Raw genomic sequence first — 20,911 nt, 5'->3', positions numbered from 1 at the left:
GTGAGTTTATATATATTCCGCCAAAATTATTTTCAATCTTGAAACGCAATTATAAGCCAAATTGAGATAATAACATCACAAATCAAATTGACAAGCAATTTAATAATATTAATTTCTTTTTAATCGAAATGTTGTGTATATTAAGAAATGTAAAGTGGGCGGTACACGATGCTTGCTTTCTTTCTGGGTTGCTAGCTGGATTAAAATTTCTAACAGTGCCAATATCGCAATCAATACGATAACAAGAATCTAATCCAACTAGCAATCAAGAAAGAAAACGAGTATCGTATGCGGCTTAACGATATCATAAATATTATACATGTATCTTCATTAGTAAAAAAGTTACAAGCAATAAAGTAAACAAAAATGTCAAGTAGAATCTTTTTTTTTTTTTTCGAAAAAAAGGGTCGAGTATGCCACATCGAGACTGACACCGAAGGATTAATTAGTCAAAAACTAAGTGTCAATCTTCACTATTTTGCGCAAAAATTAAATTGATTACAAAGTCTGAGATGTAAAAGATATCTGCATTTTTTTAAGACAGCAAGAATTGTTAGAAATTAAAAATTTATGAATTCATCTAAATATCGATGTATGCAATACGAAAAATAATAATAAAATCTTCGTCTTTGTGTTCGGGTAAAAATTTCTTAACATATTACGAACGTATTATGAAATTAAGTGGTTGATAATCGTGACGCGGTCGTTTCGCACAAAGCTTGACCTCGCATACACACGGGGCCAGTTTCTATCAGGGTCACGGAAACACGGAACTCGCATACGAAGGCACACTTTTCCCACAACAATACCCAGACGTCGTTTCTTGTCGGTTTGCTGCAAACTGCAATTTCCTCGTCTAACGCATTTGTATACGTCTACTAAACCGCACTATTAATTATGCTTGAGCTTAACTATGTATCGCTAGCAACAGATGTAATTACTTAAGTAAGGATGTATGTACGACCAAATCGAGGCAATGCCTTGCCATAAGTATGCAGTAGTTGAGACATTCGTATTGTTAACAGACTATTATTAAAATCATTTAATTATTCTTTCTATACGTATATATATGTATGTGTATATATATATATATATATATATATATAGGGTAGATTATTTTAATATCCAATTATTTTTTTTCCCCTAATTCTTTTGCAAAATAATATCTTAGACATAAATTGTATGATTATATGATTGTATTTAGAGGAGAGTGAATAAAAAAAAAATGATAAAATTAATAGTAAAATTAATTTTTGAAAAAATCAATCTTCGAGATCAATAAAGATCATCGCCATTGTTTAAAATAAAATTATAGGATTTTTTTTACGTACGTTTTTTAATACGATCCCTCTAAATATTGTTTATATTGTTGGCAAAAATGTAGGTTTCTGGGCGTCTAAGCAACCGAATCCGCTATCAGGCGAATGCGTGGACGTCGCCTTGACGGATAACCAGCAAACGTGGGAATTGACCACATGCGAGTCGCTTCTTCCTTTCATGTGTCGTGCCGACGCCTGTCCTTCCGGTAAGTCCGTTCACGTAAATTGCGACGAGCGATGTAAGCGGTCGCGTAACGGCCGATGCAAGCTGTTCTCTGTATATTTCACGTGGAACGCAATAATAATCCGCCGTGACGAAATAACTCCACAGGTTCGTTCCACTGCTCGAATGGCAAGTGTATCAACGCGGCGTTTAAATGTGACAAGCAGGACGACTGCGGCGATTATTCCGACGAATTGGACTGCCCGGCTAACTGCCAGTATTATATGGCGAGCAGCGGCGATGTCGTGGAAAGCCCAAATTACCCGCATAAATATGCACCCCTCAGCAATTGTAAGTGGACGCTGGAGGGCCCTCAAGGACATAATATTCTCTTGCAGGTGAATTATTTACTCGATAAATATCCCTTGTCAATATGCTAATGCTACACGCTTAATGCTATATATATATAGTACGTTGTAACAATCACAAGTCGATATAATTGAAATGGAATTACAAAATGAGTCACGATTCGTGTTCCAGTTTCAAGAATTCGAGACCGAGAAGAGTTTCGATATAGTGCAGATTCTCGTAGGTGGTAGAACCGAGGAGAAGTCTGTAAATCTCGCGACCCTTTCCGGCAAGCAGGATTTCAGTAACAAGCTCTTCGTCTCGGCCTCAAACTTCATGATTATAAAATTCAGCTCCGATGCCTCGGTAGAGAGAAAAGGCTTCCGTGCCTCGTGGAAGACCGAACCGCAAGCCTGCGGTGGAATCCTCAGAGCGACGCCGCAAGGACAAGTGCTCATATCCCCGGGATATCCCCAGAATTATCCCGGTGGATTGGAGTGTTTGTATATCCTGCAGGCTCAACCAGGACGCATAATGTCTCTAGAAGTACGTCTATGAAGAACTTTTATCCATTTAACATTAAATCGATGCAAAATATGATATATTCACGGCAAAGTTGACATCTCAAATATTCTGGAGAACTCTTCTACTTTGAGATGTCAATTTTGTTCGAACATTTTTATTAGAAAACATATTTTATTGAGAAAATGCATTTTAATATAAAAAAAATTTACCTTAAAATTATATTAGATAAAAAATAATAGTATGGCGCTAGTAATCAAAAGTTCACGGTGGTCAAAGTATTACTACACCGTTAAAATTCTTTTAAACAAGGATTAAAAGTGCCTGTGAAATCCAATTACTTCTCGTTTCTAGATTGAGGATTTGGATCTTGAAGCGAATAGGGATTATATTCTTGTGAGGGACGGAGATTCGCCTATGAGCAAACCGATTGCACGTCTCACCGGAAAATCGGAGGACAATCCAACAGTAATCATATCTACCGGAAACAACTTGTATTTGTACTTTAAAACGAGCCTCGGCGATTCCAGGCGTGGTTTCAGTATTCGCTTCACGCAGGGTTGCAAAGCTACAATCATTGCAAGAAACGGAACGGTTCAATCACCATCTTACGGTCTCAACGATTATCCTAATAATCAGGAATGTTTGTACAAAATAAAAAATCCGGACAGGGGGCCGCTGTCATTGAAATTCACTAACTTCACCGTTCACAAAACCGACTACGTACAAGTAAGTTTGTTTATGTTATATAAAGTTTCGTAATAAAGTTTCGTTACGTCTTCACGCATGTTCAGATTATTAACTTTCGCTCTTTCGCGGGAAATTGATAGATATACGATGGTTCCAATACGAACGGTCTACGCTTGCATTCCGGAAGCGGTTTCACCTCTAACACTCGACCTAAGATCACGCTCACCGCGGAAAGCGGAGAAATGCTCGTTAGATTCGTCTCTGATGCTTTGCACAGCAACATCGGCTGGCAGGCTAAGTTTTCTGCTGGTAAGCCATTATTTTCACATCTGATGTTATGTAAAGAAAATACCATGATTACATAATATATTTATATTATTAAGATATTGCTCTTTTACTTCAAAAAGGACACAACTCAAAAGATTAAGCTTCCCAAAAAAGAGAAAGAACTTTTCGACCTAACAGAAAATTATTGATTAATCGAATAACAATAAAGAAAAATCTATTCTTAACGTGATTAAATGTCATATTTATTATATTTATTTCAAGACTCTTAAAAACCATTTTTTTTTAAATATTTTTAACTATTCTTTTTGACGATGTTTTACGAAATTAAGTTAGTTGACTTTTGATGACTGATAGAAGAACGTTTACCCTTAATTTATTCATCATAATAATAATAAAAAAACACGTTCTCATTTTTGAAATAAGAGAGCAATATCTATATATCAGTTGTATATAATGATTTTATATTTCTGTCGTATTTTAATATGAATTTATCTATGTGTAATAATGATAGTCATACTGATATTGTAAAAAAAAATATTAATCGTAGATTGTCCTCTGTTGCAACCCGGCGAGGGAGCTTTGGCGTCCAATCGGGACACAGCATTCGGCACAGTAGTTACATTCTCCTGCCCATTGGGGCAAGAGTTTGCCACAGGCAAATCTAAGATTTCCACGGTATGTCTCCCCGGAGGAAACTGGTCCGTTATGTATATTCCTAAATGCCAGGAGGTGTACTGTGGCCCAGTACCTCAAATCGATAACGGATTCTCAATTGGTTCTTCAAACGTTACTTACCGAGGACTGGCGACCTATCAGTGTTACGCGGGATTCGCGTTTCCTTCCGGAAGACCAACGGAGAAGATTTCTTGTTTGGCTGATGGAAGATGGGAAAAGAAACCATCCTGCTTAGGTTTGTTAAAAGTTTCACAATCGATACGATTATATAGACGCGATATTAAACGAATAGATTTGTAGAGTATTGAAAAAATACGCATATTATTATGTTTTCAGCATCTCAATGCGCTCCGCTACCAGAGGCACCTCACGCTAATATAACCATCTTGAACGGAGGCGGTCGAAGTTACGGCACGATTGTTAGATTCGAATGCGAGCCCGGCTACGTTCGAAGCGGACATCCCGTCATTCTTTGTATGAGCAATGGTACCTGGTCTGACAAAGTACCAACATGTTCGCGTAAGTATAGTAAACAAAAATTAACATCAATTATATCTGATAATTGTAATGATTTTTTTTAATACTGTTAGTATGTACACACAGAACAAGATGTAACATATTAAATTTTTTTCTATGTTATTTATTTTTTTATTTTTTCATATTTTTGTGTGTCATTAATATTACTTATATTAAATAAAAAAAATAAAATACTGATAAGATTCGATTTTGACGGCTGATATGATTCAGCAACTCTCCTTTACAGATTAATTTAACATTGATGTAAAATATATTAATATAATAACATTTTTTTTCTCATTGTAGGTGCTAAATGTCCGTTGTTACCTATGATTAAAAATGGATTTATTGTTGATATCGGCAAGGATTATTACTTTGGTGATGAAGTTAGGGTACAGTGCAATAAAGGATACAAGTTAACTGGATCAAATATTATACAATGTGGTCCTTATCAACGATTTGATAATGTACCAACTTGCGAAGGTAGATTTTATAACATAAATTATTTATTATAATGAGAAATGAGTGGTGTTACTTCCAATCTTTCATTTGCCTCTGTAGATATAAACGAATGCACATCGAGTCAATGCGATCTGGCGTCCACGGAATGCATAAACAATCCTGGTGCGTTTACCTGTAAGTGCAAGTCGGGCTTTGCACCGACTATGGAGTGTCGACCTATAGGCGATCTTGGTCTTATCAACGGCGGTATTCCCGACGAGTCGATCACTGTTTCAAGCTCAGAAAATGGATATACAAAAACTGTAAGATATATTAACATTTTCTATTCATAATCTTTCAGCGTATCCTTTTTTTCTTTTTATAATATTAAATATTCATATACTTTCAAAGGGTATTCGTTTGAATAACGGTGATGGATGGTGCGGCAACAACATCGAGCGGGGCACGAACTGGGTGACGATCGACATGAAAGCACCGACGATTATTCGCGGTTTCCGCACGCAGGTCGTAGCCAGGATCGATGGGAATATCGCGTATGCGTCAGCCGTGCGAATTCAATACACGAACGATTTGACGGACGTCTTCATAGATTACAAAAATCCAGACGGTACCCCGGTGGAGTTTAGGATGGCGGAGGCGACACTTTCCATCCTGAATCTACCTATGCCAATCGAGGCTCGCTACGTAAGATTCAGGATACAGGATTACGTTGGTGCACCGTGTATAAAGCTAGAGATAGTTGGTTGCACCAGATTGGAATGCGCGGACATTAACGAATGTGCCATCAGGAACGGTGGCTGCCATCAAAAGTGCATTAACAGTCCCGGGAGTTACTCCTGCATGTGTAACACGGGCTATGAACTATATAAAGGCAATGGTACGGCCGGATTTAACCTGGCGAAGGCAGAAACTGGCGAAAGGGATGGCGATTTGTATCAGAGAAATAAAACGTGCGTACCAGTGATGTGCCCGCCATTGACGGCACCGGAAAATGGAAAATTATTGTCAACCAAGGTAAAATAACAATTAAATAATACGATTTTTTTCATTGCTCGAGTAAATATTTATTGCAATTATTATTATTATCACCAAGAAAATATTTTTTTTCAATGTGTGAATTTATTTATTAGGAGCAGCATCACTTTGGCGATCTCGTCAGATTTCAGTGCAATTTTGGTTACGTTTTATCTGGATCTTCGGCTGTAATTTGTACCTCCTCTGGAGTTTGGAACGGAACTATTCCCGAATGTCAATGTAAGTACAGAATATTTCAAAATTATCATACAGAAATTTTTGTTACATTGTCATACGATATATAGAAAAAAAGATACAATCTTTCTGCAAGAAATATACTATTATTCATAAGTTAGGCAACACTTACAATTTTCTCGCATCTCATAAAAATTAAGTTAAAAATATTTTTTTTTATTTTAAAGATATGTATACAAATAAAAAACATTATAACAAAAATTTCTACTACACTCTTTCTTCTCTTTTCTCAAGCAAGCTCTTTAATTTCGATGCTAAAAAGTATATTATAAAAATGAGTTTTACATTAAAAATATTGCAAAAAGTATACCAATTTTTTAAAAACCCATTTTAAAACTGAAAACCAATTAAAAAGACTATTTTTAAATACTTTTTTTATTAGTTTTTATTTGATAATGTTTTATCAAACTGCAACGCTTTAAAATAAAATTCCAGAGCCTTAGAAAGTGCATTAAATTTACAGCATGCGTCTTTGTGTGTTTACCTGCGAGACAAGTGTCTAATTCATACACACTGGCATTCTTTCATGCCTCCTCTTTCTCTTTCTCTATTCAAATAACTTTAAAAAAATTCTTGGAATTTAGATGTGTTCCTATTTTGTAAAATATATTTTTCAAATGTGCTCTTTAAATGTTTACAGACGCGAAATGTGTATCGCTGCCGGATGATAAAAGCGAGGGTCTTAGCGTGATCCGAAACGATGAGACCAGCGTGTTAGTGCCCTTCAAGCAGAACGTCACTCTAAAGTGCGGTACCAACGGCCGCTACTTGCGCAATACCGCGACATCCAATTTCCGACAATGCGTATACGATCCTAAACCCGGGTTGCCCGATTATTGGCTGTCTGGTCTGCAGCCAGCTTGCCCTCGCGTGGACTGCGGCAATCCGCTTCCCACTCCCGGCGCCGAGTATGGCCAGTTTCTTGACACCAAGCATCACTCCTCTTTCTTTTTCGGCTGTCAAGATACCTTTAAATTGGCCGGTCAGACCAATCGCAATGACAACGTTGTGCGTTGTCAAGCGAATGGCGTTTGGGACTTTGGCAATCTGCGATGCGAAGGTCCGGTCTGCGAGGATCCTGGCAGACCGAGTGACGGCTATCAAGTGGCACGTAGCTACGAACAGGGTTCGGAGGTACAATTCGGCTGCAACAGACCCGGCTACATTCTCATTAGCCCGCGACCTATCGTCTGCATTCGCGAGCCTGAATGCAAGGTCATCAAACCACTGGGTCTGGCCTCTGGACGCATTCCAGATTCGGCGATAAACGCCACCTCCGAGAGACCGAACTACGAAGCTAGAAACGTCCGATTGAATTCAGTAACCGGCTGGTGCGGTAAGCAAGAGGCCTTTACTTACGTTAGCGTCGATCTCGGTCGTATCTATCGAGTAAAGGCAATCCTCGTCAAGGGCGTGATCACCAATGACATAGTCGGCAGACCCACAGAGATCCGTTTCTTCTACAAGCAGGCGGAAAATGAGAATTACGTCGTCTATTTCCCAAATTTCAATCTGACTATGCGTGACCCTGGAAATTATGGCGAATTGGCGATGATCACCCTGCCCAAGTACGTGCAGGCCCGTTTTGTGATCCTCGGTATCGTTAGTTACATGGACAATGCCTGTCTCAAGTTCGAGCTTATGGGATGCGAGGAACCGGTGACCGAACCGTTACTGGGTTACGATTACGGATTCTCACCTTGTGTAGACAATGAGGCGCCGGTCTTCCAGAACTGCCCGCAACAACCGATAGTTGTACAGAAAGGAGCCAACGGAGAATTGCTGCCGGTGAATTTTACAGTGCCAATCGCCGTCGACAATAGCGGCAGTATCGCTCGAGTGGAAGTGAAGCCTCAAAGTTTCAAAACTCCCATTCGAATCTTTGAAGACACATTCGTGAAATATATAGCTTTCGATTACGATGGCAATGTAGCCATTTGCGAGATCAACATTACTGTTCCGGGTTAGTAACAATTTTCCATTCATCTAATATTTTATCTAATGCTTATCTAATAGACTTATTTCGCGTTACAACGCTCCAAGTACCAATTTTCTTACTCACTATAAGAACCAAATAAATTAGTATGAAAATAATGAAAATGATAAAGAATCAAATATTTCATTAATATGAAGGATATAATTATTATTGAAAATATCAAAAAATTTCAGAACCTTATCTTTTATATTGTACGAAAAATATATTATTATTCCAATATAAACAGTTATAATAATGATCGTTTAGTAGTATCTATTAATAGCGTATGTTTAAAATTAAAAAATTTAAAATTTCTTATGTTTTAATAGTATATATGCTTAAAAATACTGTATTATGTATAGTTCTATATAATATAATATTATATTTAAGGGTAAATTTTATTTAATCAAATTATTAATTAATATTCATTAATATTAGTTAATTTAATTAATATTAAATTAATTGGTATATTCTGGTATCTCCAGATATAACTCCACCGAAGCTGAGCTGTCCCCAGAGCTACGTTATCGAACTGATTGACCGACAAGAGAGTTACCCCATCAATTTCAATGAGACGCGAAAACGTATTAACGCCACAGATGCATCCGGTCCTGTAACGATCACTTTCGTCCCAGAACGTGCAGTGATTCGAATCGGCGATTTTGAAAACGTTACGGTATATGCGACGGACCCCAGCGGCAATAGAGCGGTTTGTCACTTTCAAGTTTCGGTTCAGGCAACGCCCTGCGTTGATTGGGAATTAAAACCGCCGGCTAATGGTAATCTGAAATGCATTCCCGGAGACCAGGGAATGCAGTGCAGAGCAACCTGTAAGGCTGGATATAGATTCACCGACGGATCACCCGTAAAAACATTCGGGTGTGATGTTAGCAAACGATGGACACCTTCGTCGATGGTACCCGACTGCGTTTCCGAAAGTAAGTTTCTTATTTTAAGATTAACTTTATTTTATTTAGTATTATTACTTTATAATTTGTTTATAATTTTATTTAATAATGTTACTTTATAATGTTTTATACATTTTATATAATATGTTGCACTTTATTGTTGTCTGTAGACACGCAACAGGCCGATTATCACGTAACTGCCACTGTAACTTATCGTGCGAACGGCGTCGTTTCTGAACAATCCTGCTTGTCGAACTATCAAAAACTCATGGCTGCACATTACACGAATCTTGACGGTATTTTGACTCAACGTTGCTCCGCCATCAATGTGAATATGAACGTGTCTTTTGTCAGATCGCTGCCTTACCTGATTGAAGACAATGTTCTCGAGGTATATATACGTCGAGATCTTAATTGTATCAGATTAATGATACAATGTAATTAAATTAGGATTATTATTGATAGGGAATAAGATTAACGTAAATTTTCCACAAATTTTCCAGATGGTTTTCATTTTGGTAGTCGTTCCAGCACAACGTCAAACGAAATTATACGATTTTTGTGGCTCCACGCTGAGTCTAATCTTCGATCTAAAGGTCCCTTATGCGAGTGCAGTTATCGAGCCTCTGTTAAACGTTTCTGCGATTGGCAATCAATGCCCTCCTCTCCGTGCTCTCAAATCAACCACTAGCAGGGGCTTCACGTGCAGTATTGGCGAAGTATTGAACATGGATACCAACGATGTTCCCCGTTGTTGTAAGACATATTTCGTATTCTTCAATCCTGAAATAATCATCTGAGACTTTTATACCTTTGCGAGGAAAAATTGTTGTAAAATGAATATCATTCAACACATTTTCTTTCTTTTTTGATAATTATTCTTTTTATGTGCACTTCCATTTTATAGTAACAATTTATTAGTGATCATTTTATAATGCCATAAGCCATTTTATTTATTAATTAATTCCATTTTATTAATTATCATAATTTTTTAAAAATATTGTCTTAATTTTTTTACAAATATAGTCATAATAAACTATTTAATGTTCTTATTTCATTAGTAATATTTATTTGGTTTCTACTTATTTTTTTCAAAAATTTGTGAATAAGTTAATGTTCTCAAATATCTAATAAATCAGAAAACAATCAATAATATTGAACATAATGTTGTTATATTAGGTGTTGGAATTAATTCGTAGCGTTTTACAAGTGATGGGAAGTACTTTCATTAATGTATTTTTTAATGCTCATGTGAAATAAATAACATTCTTTCATTAAAAACGCTACGAATTAATTCCAACACCTAATACAATTATAGTGATTTTTAATTGTAATGTAAAAATACCTCGAGTGATCATTTGCGTAAAACGAATAAGGAACTGTTCCCAACTTGATTTGTATTACTTTCTTCATGAATTCTTAATAAATTGCAAAACATCCTTATATATTTTCAGTGCATTGTCCTGCCGGAACCTTCGCCGAAGAGAAACAGAAGCTATGCACAGCTTGTCCAAAAGGCTTCTATCAGAACAGTGATCGACAAGGTTCCTGTTTACGCTGTCCGTTCGGCATGTATACAAAGGAGGAAGGTTCCAAGAGCATAGACGACTGCATACCGGTCTGTGGTTACGGCACGTACTCACCTACCGGTCTCGTGCCTTGCCTCGAATGTCCCAGGAACAGCTATACCGGCGAGCCGCCGATTGGAGGATACAAGGACTGCCAGACCTGTCCGGCTGGAACATTCACCTATCAACCAGCTGCGCCTGGTCGCGATCGTTGCCGCGCCAAGTGTTCGCCGGGCATGTATTCGGATACGGGACTTGCTCCTTGCGCTCAATGTCCCAAGAACTTCTTCCAGCCTCAGCACGGCGCAATCACATGCGTCGAGTGTCCCACAAACATGTATACGGACGGATCTGGTTCAGTGGGCCGCGAAGAATGCAAACCTGTCCAGTGCACCGACAGTGTATGCCAGCATGGTGGTCTCTGCGTACCGATGGGACATGGTATACACTGCTATTGTCCAGCCGGTTTCTCTGGAAGACGCTGCGAGATCGATATAGATGAATGTGCGTCTCAGCCGTGCTATAACGGTGCCACTTGCATAGATCTGCCGCAAGGCTACAGGTGTCAATGCGCCAACAGCTATTCTGGCATTAATTGCCAAGAAGAGAAATCAGATTGTACAAACGACACATGTCCGGAAAGAGCTATGTGCAAAGATGAGCCTGGAATTAATAATTACACATGTCTTTGCCGATCCGGATACACCGGAGTTGATTGTGATATCACTGTAAGTGCTCTTCTTTCTCTGAAATTTCCCCAGTAAAAAAAGTTCTCGAAATATTTCAATAATATTTTTAAGAATTTGTCACTTTTAATTTATGAAGATTTTTAAAAAAATATTTTAAATATTTTCAGGGATTTTATAAGTTTTTTTTTTAAATTGTAAAATGAGAAATTTTAGAATATTTTAGAATTCATATGAATAAAAAATTCTAAAAAAGACGTAAATTTTCTCAGAATTTCTAAAAAGAATTCTGATTCAATAATATAACATCAATAAAAAAATCTGAGAAATTTTCTAAAAAGTTATAAAATTATGCATAAATTTTGAAAAATGCTGAAAAATTACATAAGAATTAAAAAAAAATTTTTTTGTCAGGATCCTTGTAAAAAAATCTAACAAAATGAATTTGAAATTTAAATTTGAAATTTAAAAGATATATCAACGTGATCAAATCAAATCCCAGCGAACAAACCGACTTTATTTTTATTTATCGTCATTTTAACGTCAAAGTAAAAGAGTTTATCTATAAACATTAAATCCTTTATAAACTATTTATATTTAATTTACGTGTGTATCTAATTTTATTTCTGTTCACATCTTTATACAGATAAATCCTTGTACGGCCAGTGGAAATCCTTGCAACAACGGCGCTACTTGCGTGGCTCTTCAACAAGGCCGCTACAAATGCGATTGTCTGCCAGGGTGGGAAGGTCAAAGTTGTGAAATCAATACCAATGATTGCGCTGAGCGACCTTGTCTGCTTGGTGCCAACTGCACTGATCAAATTGCTGATTTCTCCTGCGACTGTCCGCACGGATTTACTGGAAAACGTTGCCATGAGAAAATCGATCTCTGCTTAGGCAAACCTTGCCTAAATGGAATCTGCGTGGACAAACTCTTCAGCCACGAGTGCATCTGCCATCCGGGATGGACAGGTGCGGCCTGCGATACGAACATCAACGAGTGTGCATCTAGACCGTGCCGAAACAATGGTCAATGCATCGACCACATCGACGATTATGCTTGCACCTGCGAGCCCGGTTACACGGGCAAACAGTGCCAACACACGATTGATGATTGCGCATCAGATCCTTGTCAGAACGGAGCCACATGCATAGATCAGCTGCAGGGCTTCACCTGCAGATGCAGACCTGGCTTCGTCGGACTTCAGTGCGAAGCGGAACGCGACGAATGTCAGAGCGATCCTTGCAATCCAGTTGGCACTGAACGCTGCATAGATCTCGACAATACCTTCGTCTGCCACTGTCGCGAAGGTTACACCGGATCGTCCTGCGAGATTAATATAGACGACTGCGCGTCAGATCCATGCCTAAATGGCGCGACATGTAGAGACGAAATCGGTGGTTTCAAATGCATATGTCCGGAGGGATGGAATGGAGTGTACTGTCAAATGGATGTCGGCATGTGCCAGAATCGACCTTGCCAGAACGACGCTACATGCGTAGATTTGTTCTTGGATTATTTCTGCGTGTAAGTATCTTTACACAAAAGAACAGTTTTTCTGCACTCAGAGAAAAAATATAATAACTAATAAGGATGATAACTATTTTACATGTTGAATTAATGTATCGCTACGCTTGGCTTAGCGCCATGTCTCTTGATATACAATTATGGAATAGACTATTTTATAGTCTACATAGTTACGGCAACTATATATTCAAGTTTATATATTCAACTATATATATTAATTCGATATATAAAAGTTGTTACTTTTATAGTTGTTAACATTATATTTTTCTTTGACAATGAGTGTAAAATATTTAAAAATTTAGCTAAATACACAGATCGGAAAATAATTTTATAAGACCATCAAAATAATTATGTAGAACGTTTGAACATTGATGACAATACTTGCAAAAAGTTGTAACATTCTAGCAAATTAGTTTAAGTGTTATGCATAATTATTTTGATAATCCAAACAAAATTATTTTCAGATTCGTATTTAAATTCGTATTTAGATCAATTTTCAGATTCTTTAGCAAAACTGTTCTTTCCGAGTATGATATTTCATGTGAATGATAAATTTGTCGGTTTATATGAATTTTCAATCAACAGTTGTCCATCTGGTACCGACGGTAAGCAATGCGAAACGGCACCGGAACGCTGTATCGGAAATCCATGCATGCACCACGGTCGCTGTCAAGATTTCGGTTCCGGCTTAAATTGTACTTGCTCTAATGATTACACCGGAATTGGTTGTCAATACGAATACGACGCCTGCCAAGCTGGCGCTTGCAAAAATGGGGCCACTTGTATCGATGAAGGTCCCGGATATACCTGCATATGCCCTCCAGGATATACTGGTATAATTTCTTACATATGTATTCACAATCAAAGGAACAATTATGATAGTGGCTATCACTAGATATGACAATTATATAAGTTTTTTGTATCGAAAATTAATAGTACATAGTTTCAATAATTATAAAATAATTATTCGCGCACACACACACACATACACACACACGCACACACACACACACACACACACACACACACACACACTAAATTCTACATACAAATCTTATATAGTTGTTATTTTTATAGTTGTCATCATTATATAATATATACATATATATTTTTTTTGAGAGCACATATCATTTACGATCTATCTAATCAAACGTATTTATTATTTCTAAAAAATTAATTCTTCAATTATCTGCATTAGGTCAAACTTGCGAAGAAGATATAATTGATTGCAAAGAGAATTCTTGTCCACCATCGGCAACTTGCATCGATCTCACTGGCAAATTCTTCTGCCAATGTCCATTCAACTTAACTGGTGATGATTGCAGAAAATGTATGTTTCTCAGACTGTTTTAATTAAAATATTAGAGAAAAAGAATTCATTTGCATCGTTTAATTTTTACTTAAAATTTTTATAGCTATCCAAGTGGATTACGACTTGTACTTCAGCGATCAAGGACGAAGCAGCGCTTCGCAAGTCATTCCATTCTTCACTAACTCCGCGAAAAGTCTGACTGTTGCTATGTGGGTACAGTTTACGCAGAGAGACGAAGGTGGAAATTTCTTCACTCTTTATAGTGTCAGGTATATGTTTATTTACACTTTTGTTTCGTTTGAAACTTATTATACTTATTGTTAGTAATAAAACTTAATAATTCACATATGAATACATACATATGTTCTTCAGCTCGGCACATGTTCCAACAAATCGAAGACTTATGATCCAGGCACAAAGTAATGGTGTCCACGTATCTCTCTTCCATGATTTGCAAGACGTCTACCTACCATTCAGAGAATACGCGACCATAAACGACGGACAATGGCACCACATTGCTGTTGTGTGGAACGGTGAGAATGGCGGAGAACTCATTTTAATCACAGAAGGCCTCATTGCTAGCAAGACCGAAGGCTATGGTAGCGGCAGATCACTCCCAGCATAGTAAGTGCCCTTTCAAAAGAAACATCAAAGATCATGAGCATGCATTTTTTTCAGTGTTCTTCTGATTCCTTTTCATCATATTAGAAAATATATTTATTGAACATTAAAATTCTCTACAGCGCATGGACAGTATTAGGAAAACCACAAAGCGAGAATACAAAAAGTTACACGGAATTAGGCTTCCAAGGCCATTTGACCAAGGTACAAGTCTGGGGTCGTGCATTGCACGTGACGAATGAGATTCAAAAGCAAGTTCGCGACTGCCGTACGGAACCAGTTCTCTATCAAGGACTAGTGTTGACGTGGGCGGGATACGACGAAACCGCGGGTGGTGTCGAGAGAGTCGTGCCCTCGCATTGCGGGCAGCGTGTGTGTCCGCTCGGTTATGGTGGTAACAAATGTCAACAACTCGAGGTCGATAAGATTCCGCCCGAAGTGAGGGGTTGTCCAGGCGATCTTTGGGTAATCGCCCAGAATGGATCGTCGATCGTCACTTGGGACGAACCACAGTTCACCGACAACATTGGCGTCGTAAGAGTCCAGGAGAAGAACGGACATCGATCCGGACAGACTCTGATGTGGGGCACTTATGACATTAGCTACGTGGCTTACGATCAGGCTGGAAACTCTGCTACTTGCAACTTTAAAGTTTACGTGTTGTGTAAGTAAAGTTTTCTCAAATTTCCTTAAAATGAGAAAAAAATTCAGTTAATAACTAAAAGTAACATAATTGCATCAATGTAATTTCACACTCAACAGAAATGTAATGTAATATATGGTATTGTATAAAGTTACATTGTTGAGTACAAAATTATAATATTGATATTATGTTACTTTTGATTTGTTTTGACCGGAGAGTTTAGTACTTGTGTGACTGTATGGTAAAATAATTATGGTACGAATTCTATTTTTATAATTATTACTACTGAAATTTTAGTGATAATCATTATATTTATAATTCAATCTAGTAAATATCAGCTAATATTTGTCAAATAAACGCTAAAATATCTCTCTAGAAAATGATATGTTTTTGTGGAAGTTGTTGCGCGTAAATTTATACAAACTCTTCTCATTGCAGCCGACTTTTGCCTGACATTGAAAGATCCTGTCGGTGGCACTCAACAATGCAAAGACTGGGGTTCGGGAGGTCAATTCAAGGTCTGCGAGATTTCTTGTAACACCGGACTTCGGTTCTCACAGGAAGTCCCTAAATTTTACACGTGCGGTGCAGAAGGTTTCTGGAGACCTACCAGTGATCCCAGTCTACCTTTGATATATCCAGCTTGTACGAGTAAGCATCTTACATTTCATTAATTTTCTCTTACAACAATCTTATTCCTTAATATATACATGATTACGTCATTCGATCCACATTTCTCTTCTTTGAAATATTCTTTGAAACGTCTGGCTATAAACAATGATTTCTATCTTTTTTTGTTTTTTAACACAACTTATGAATATTTTCTAAAGATGATAAAGTACATGTAAAAACTACTCAATGATTTTTGTATACTTGAAAAAGTGAAAATTAATCTAGCTAGGACACGAACGACCTATCGAGTGTAGTAAAAGATTGGAAAATTATTGTGTGTACTAAGATTTACTTTCTGCATAGCTTAACGTATACTTTGTTTTAGGCGCTACGTCAGCCCAAAGAGTTTTCAGGATTAGGATGAATTTCCCTACATCGGTGCTCTGCAACGAGGCCGGCCAAGGTGTACTCAAACAGAAGGTTCGAAATGCCGTAAACTCCTTGAACAGAGACTGGAATTTCTGTTCGTATTCTTATGAAGGTAATACGCAATTTACGGATTATCTTTTATAATTGCACATTTTCTACATTAATCTAATTTCTTTTATTTTTTTTTCCAGGAACTCGCGAATGCAAGGATCTTCATATTGACGTACAATGCGATCATCGCACACGCACAACGAGAGAAACGAATGAAGAAGACGGTGGAACATATGTCATTTCCGCTGTCGTACCCGCGGAACCGTAAGTGTGCTCAAATCTATTATAATCTTGTAATTAATTTCCAAGACGATGTCTTGGAAAATGTTGCCGTTCAAACATTTGCAGGTGCGAGTCGCAATTTTATAAACACACCAACTCGCCAATCACTCTAAATGCATTTTCCTCTTATTTAAAATAATTTTATCTGTGTAAACCATGGCTTGCTTCTGTATATCAATGTCGATCACTTAACTATTAGATACTGCATCAGTATCTATTTTATTGACCGCGTTGCGCATTACTGTTAGCTTTCGCTTACAGTGAATTTTCGTACTGAGTATTTTTGTTACTTGTGTTGCATCATAGAACGAGAAAGGGTCGCCAAGGCAGTGACACTTACGAGGTGGAGATCTCGTTTCCAGCGATAAAGTAAGGACAGCTCGATTCAAGTCAGCGAGATTCAATTCATTTACATCGGTTTTACTCGTCATTCGTCATCATTTCTAATACGTTACCATTCATATCGTGCAGTTTATAATAATCAATAATCGTTTTCCCACATCATGGGTTAATCATGTTTCAGTGTTCCCTTATCCCACGATAATAGTGCATAACTCTCAGATTTATACAATAAGCATTAAAAAGTCATCGAACGAATCATACTAACGACTAATCCTACAGCGAGAAAAATATCAGATCAAGCCTTATAGAATTGTATGAAAGTAAAAAGCTGCACGTTTTTACTAACTGATCACGACTGATCACTATACATATACGTGAGACGTCATCATAGGGAGCTGCAACAGGTGTCCACATATTTTCCGATAGTGATAACAATGTAACAAAATCAAGATCAAACCAAGCTGTTAGATTGATTAGCATTCCCTTTATTTTGTTAAAAAGGAATCTGTTATTCGATACACTACTAACGCATAGAATCGAAAACTCAAGCATGTGAAATTTCACGAAAATTAAATGATTATCTTGGAAAATTTTTCTTAGGCATCTTTATATAATTTTTCACAGTTTTTATGTAAATTCTGAATTTTTTCGAAATTTACGTATAATTTTAAAATTTTTTAGAAAATTTCTCTCAAATTTTTGTATAAATTAGAACACTTCAAAAATGCTGAAAGTCTTTCACATTTTTTAAAATTCTTTATATCAATTTCGAAGTTTCTAAGATCTCTAAGATTTCTCATTCTTCAATTTCTGAAAATTTATAATATAAAATCTGGAAAAATTTAAGATATTTTTTTTTTTTAGAAATCTTTGTAAATTTAGAATGTGACAAATTCTTAAAAATGTTATGAGATATTATGAGAATTTTGTTCACTATGGTAGGGTTTAAAAAATTACATTCGATTAATTAATTCATGCCATTTTGTTAAGTTCTGTAACGCGCGCTTGTTTAACAGTGATCCAACAGCTTTGGTTTACAAATATAACAATTCCAATATACATTTGACAACATACGTGATCAATATGATAGTGAGTAAATACAGAAATTTGCGTGTATTAATAAAAGTGCTAAGGGTATGAGTGTGGTTTAACCTACGATACACGAGTTTATTGACGAAGATCCTGGTCTAAAGACAAGACTGCCCTAATTACACTCACTTCAAGATAACGGCTGTACATACTTGCGCAAACCCTTCCCTGCTTGTTGCTACCGCAAGTTCTATCAATTTACAAAACAACAATAAATAATTTCATTTATGTTTCACAGCGATCCGATCCTGAACGCTAACTCAAACGAGCGCTCTACTGTGCAAATGCTGCTCGAAAGATTGATTCTTGAAGAGGACCAATTCGATGTCCATGACATTCTACCTAATACCGTCCCAGATCCCGCATCTCTCATTCTGGAATCCGACTATGCCTGTCCCATTGGTCAAGTTGTTATGGCACCGGATTGTGGTAAGATATACTATGTATTTTATAAAAATTATTATTAAATATAATTTCTAAAACAATTAACTGTAAAAGTTAATTTCGAAAATATCACAGCATGCTTTTTTTTGACGATAAACTGTCAATAAATGCATTTGAGAGAAACTCGATTTCATTATCAACAATTCTTTTACAGTACCATGTGCAGTGGGAACATTCTATGATGAAGAAACGCAACAATGCGTATCTTGTCCTATGGGTACTTATCAGAACGAGTCCGGACAATTAAAATGCAATTCCTGTCCGATAATCGCCGGTCGTCCCAGTGTTACCGTGGGTCCTGGAGCGCGTAGCGCAGCGGACTGCAAGGAACGTTGTTCTGCCGGCAAATTCTACGACGATTTGGGAGGTCTCTGTCGTAGCTGCGGTCATGGATTTTATCAACCAAACGAGGGCAGCTTCTCTTGTCAGCTATGCGGCCTTGGAAAGACCACGAGAACCGCCGAGGCGGTGTCGAGGGAGGAATGCCGGGACGAGTGTGGATCTGGACAACAGTTAGCCGTCGAAGGAAAATGCGAACCTTGCCCACGTGGCACGTACCGAACTCAAGGGGTACAGGCATCCTGCCAGGCTTGTCCACTCGGCAGAACAACCCCGAATATGGGATCAGCAGCGATCGAGGAATGCTCGCTTCCAGTCTGTGAACCTGGAACTTTCCTCAACGGCACCCTCAACGAGTGTGTGGAATGTAAGAAGGGAACTTATCAATCGGAACCGCAACAAACATTCTGTATCCCGTGTCCGCCGAATACCAGCACTAAAGGATCTGCTGCTGTAAGTTTTATTCTAAAGTATTAATAAATTTATACGGGAAAAATGATTTTATTAAAAGATTGAAATTTTTGTTAAATACAGATCTGAAAATAATTTTATTGGACGATTAAAATAATTTTTTTTTTTATTCAAATTGATTGCTAAAATAATAAAATTTTTTTGCAGCATTGTTTATCATTTTTTAATTTCCAATATAATTATTTTTATGGTCTACAAAATTATTTTAAGATCTATTCAATAAAATTTTAGATTTCTCAGCAGAATCGTTTTTTTAAATATTTTTTCACTTGATTTTATATATATATAAATTTGTCACATATAAAATTCACTTAAAAAATTACATTTATGAAATTATTTTATATGTATGTAATAATTTCATAAATGTAATTTTTTAAGTGAATTTTATATTTTGACAAATTTATTCAATGTAAAATTATTTATTAATGTATGGAAAACTAAGATAGTATGCCGAACGACATTTGTTAACAGACAAACAAAGCAGATTGCACGAATCCTTGCGAAACTAGCGGCGAGGAAATGCATTGCGACGCAAATGCCTACTGCTTACTCATACCTGAGACTAGCGATTTCAAATGCGAGTGTAAGCCCGGATACAATGGCACCGGAACTGTATGCACGGACGTGTGTCTGGGCTACTGCGACAATGAGGGCGTCTGCCTGAAGGATTCTCGCGGGCAACCTTCGTGCAGATGCAGCGGCAGCTTCACAGGCAAACATTGCATGGAGAAGTCCGAGTTCTTCTACATCACCGGTGGCATAGCGGGAGGTGTTATCCTGATCATTCTCGTGGTGCTGCTCGTCTGGATGATATGTGTCAGGTTGGTAAAGAAATTTGATTAATCTATACTCACTATGTGATAACGGTCACATCTGCGATATCAGAAAACTTCTCTTTCATTCGAGCATCTTAAGAAATTTTTTAGTAATTTTTTTTTAGATAATAAATAGGATAAAATAAGACTTTCAAATTTTTAATAAAATAATGAATGGTACAAAAGAGGGATGTAGGAATCAGCGCGGTGCTTTGTGTGTGCAAAAACGTTATTTAAAAAAAACCCTTCAATTATTCGCCTCATTTGCAATACATATAAATGTTCGTCCGTATGCGTTTTGACTTTACTTTTACATCAGCATTTTACATTATCAACAAAGAGATGAAAACTGTAATTGATGACAAAGCATTTGTGCGAGTGTACAGTAATCTTGAAACAACTATCAGTCAAATTACTAAAAATTCGAGTCTATCAAAGTTGACTGGCCAGAAGAATTGAAAAATTTCTACATTACAGCAAACTTAATACAACTCACACAACAGGAACAAATATAAAATATAAATAATAAATAAAGAATATAA

General features: G+C 37.1%; 1 protein-coding gene across 2 annotated transcripts in view; it reads left to right on the top strand.

Annotated features, from left to right (window-relative positions):
• Nucleotides 1-20,911, top strand: part of uif (sushi, von Willebrand factor type A, EGF and pentraxin domain-containing protein uif) — a 54,820-nt gene that overhangs the window by 31,679 nt on the left and 2,230 nt on the right. Inside the window, exons 6-34 of one of the 2 annotated variants that reach the window (XM_011069410.2) lie at nucleotides 1,385-1,525; nucleotides 1,651-1,880; nucleotides 2,023-2,376; nucleotides 2,707-3,081; nucleotides 3,183-3,351; nucleotides 3,878-4,240; nucleotides 4,342-4,524; nucleotides 4,828-5,004; nucleotides 5,083-5,285; nucleotides 5,374-5,997; nucleotides 6,114-6,237; nucleotides 6,893-8,215; nucleotides 8,713-9,165; nucleotides 9,306-9,526; nucleotides 9,639-9,891; nucleotides 10,590-11,431; nucleotides 12,036-12,919; nucleotides 13,505-13,752; nucleotides 14,118-14,249; nucleotides 14,335-14,500; nucleotides 14,604-14,855; nucleotides 14,975-15,516; nucleotides 15,934-16,146; nucleotides 16,493-16,648; nucleotides 16,728-16,851; nucleotides 17,176-17,238; nucleotides 18,539-18,729; nucleotides 18,899-19,536; nucleotides 20,026-20,375. In XM_011069410.2, coding sequence (XP_011067712.2) covers nucleotides 1,385-1,525; nucleotides 1,651-1,880; nucleotides 2,023-2,376; nucleotides 2,707-3,081; nucleotides 3,183-3,351; nucleotides 3,878-4,240; nucleotides 4,342-4,524; nucleotides 4,828-5,004; nucleotides 5,083-5,285; nucleotides 5,374-5,997; nucleotides 6,114-6,237; nucleotides 6,893-8,215; nucleotides 8,713-9,165; nucleotides 9,306-9,526; nucleotides 9,639-9,891; nucleotides 10,590-11,431; nucleotides 12,036-12,919; nucleotides 13,505-13,752; nucleotides 14,118-14,249; nucleotides 14,335-14,500; nucleotides 14,604-14,855; nucleotides 14,975-15,516; nucleotides 15,934-16,146; nucleotides 16,493-16,648; nucleotides 16,728-16,851; nucleotides 17,176-17,238; nucleotides 18,539-18,729; nucleotides 18,899-19,536; nucleotides 20,026-20,375 — 9,994 coding nt within the window. The remainder of the gene's footprint in view (nucleotides 1-1,384; nucleotides 1,526-1,650; nucleotides 1,881-2,022; nucleotides 2,377-2,706; nucleotides 3,082-3,182; nucleotides 3,352-3,877; nucleotides 4,241-4,341; nucleotides 4,525-4,827; nucleotides 5,005-5,082; nucleotides 5,286-5,373; nucleotides 5,998-6,113; nucleotides 6,238-6,892; nucleotides 8,216-8,712; nucleotides 9,166-9,305; nucleotides 9,527-9,638; nucleotides 9,892-10,589; nucleotides 11,432-12,035; nucleotides 12,920-13,504; nucleotides 13,753-14,117; nucleotides 14,250-14,334; nucleotides 14,501-14,603; nucleotides 14,856-14,974; nucleotides 15,517-15,933; nucleotides 16,147-16,492; nucleotides 16,649-16,727; nucleotides 16,852-17,175; nucleotides 17,239-18,538; nucleotides 18,730-18,898; nucleotides 19,537-20,025; nucleotides 20,376-20,911) is intronic. The other variant, XM_087406926.1, reaches the window with a different exon arrangement.

Source organism: Acromyrmex echinatior, chromosome 6, assembly GCF_024713525.1.
Source record: "Acromyrmex echinatior isolate Ae372 chromosome 6, ASM2471352v2, whole genome shotgun sequence".
NCBI classification, from domain to species: domain Eukaryota; kingdom Metazoa; phylum Arthropoda; class Insecta; order Hymenoptera; family Formicidae; genus Acromyrmex; species Acromyrmex echinatior.
The sequence above is the reverse complement of the archived record's forward strand: the minus strand, read 5'-3'. Positions and strand labels throughout refer to the sequence as shown.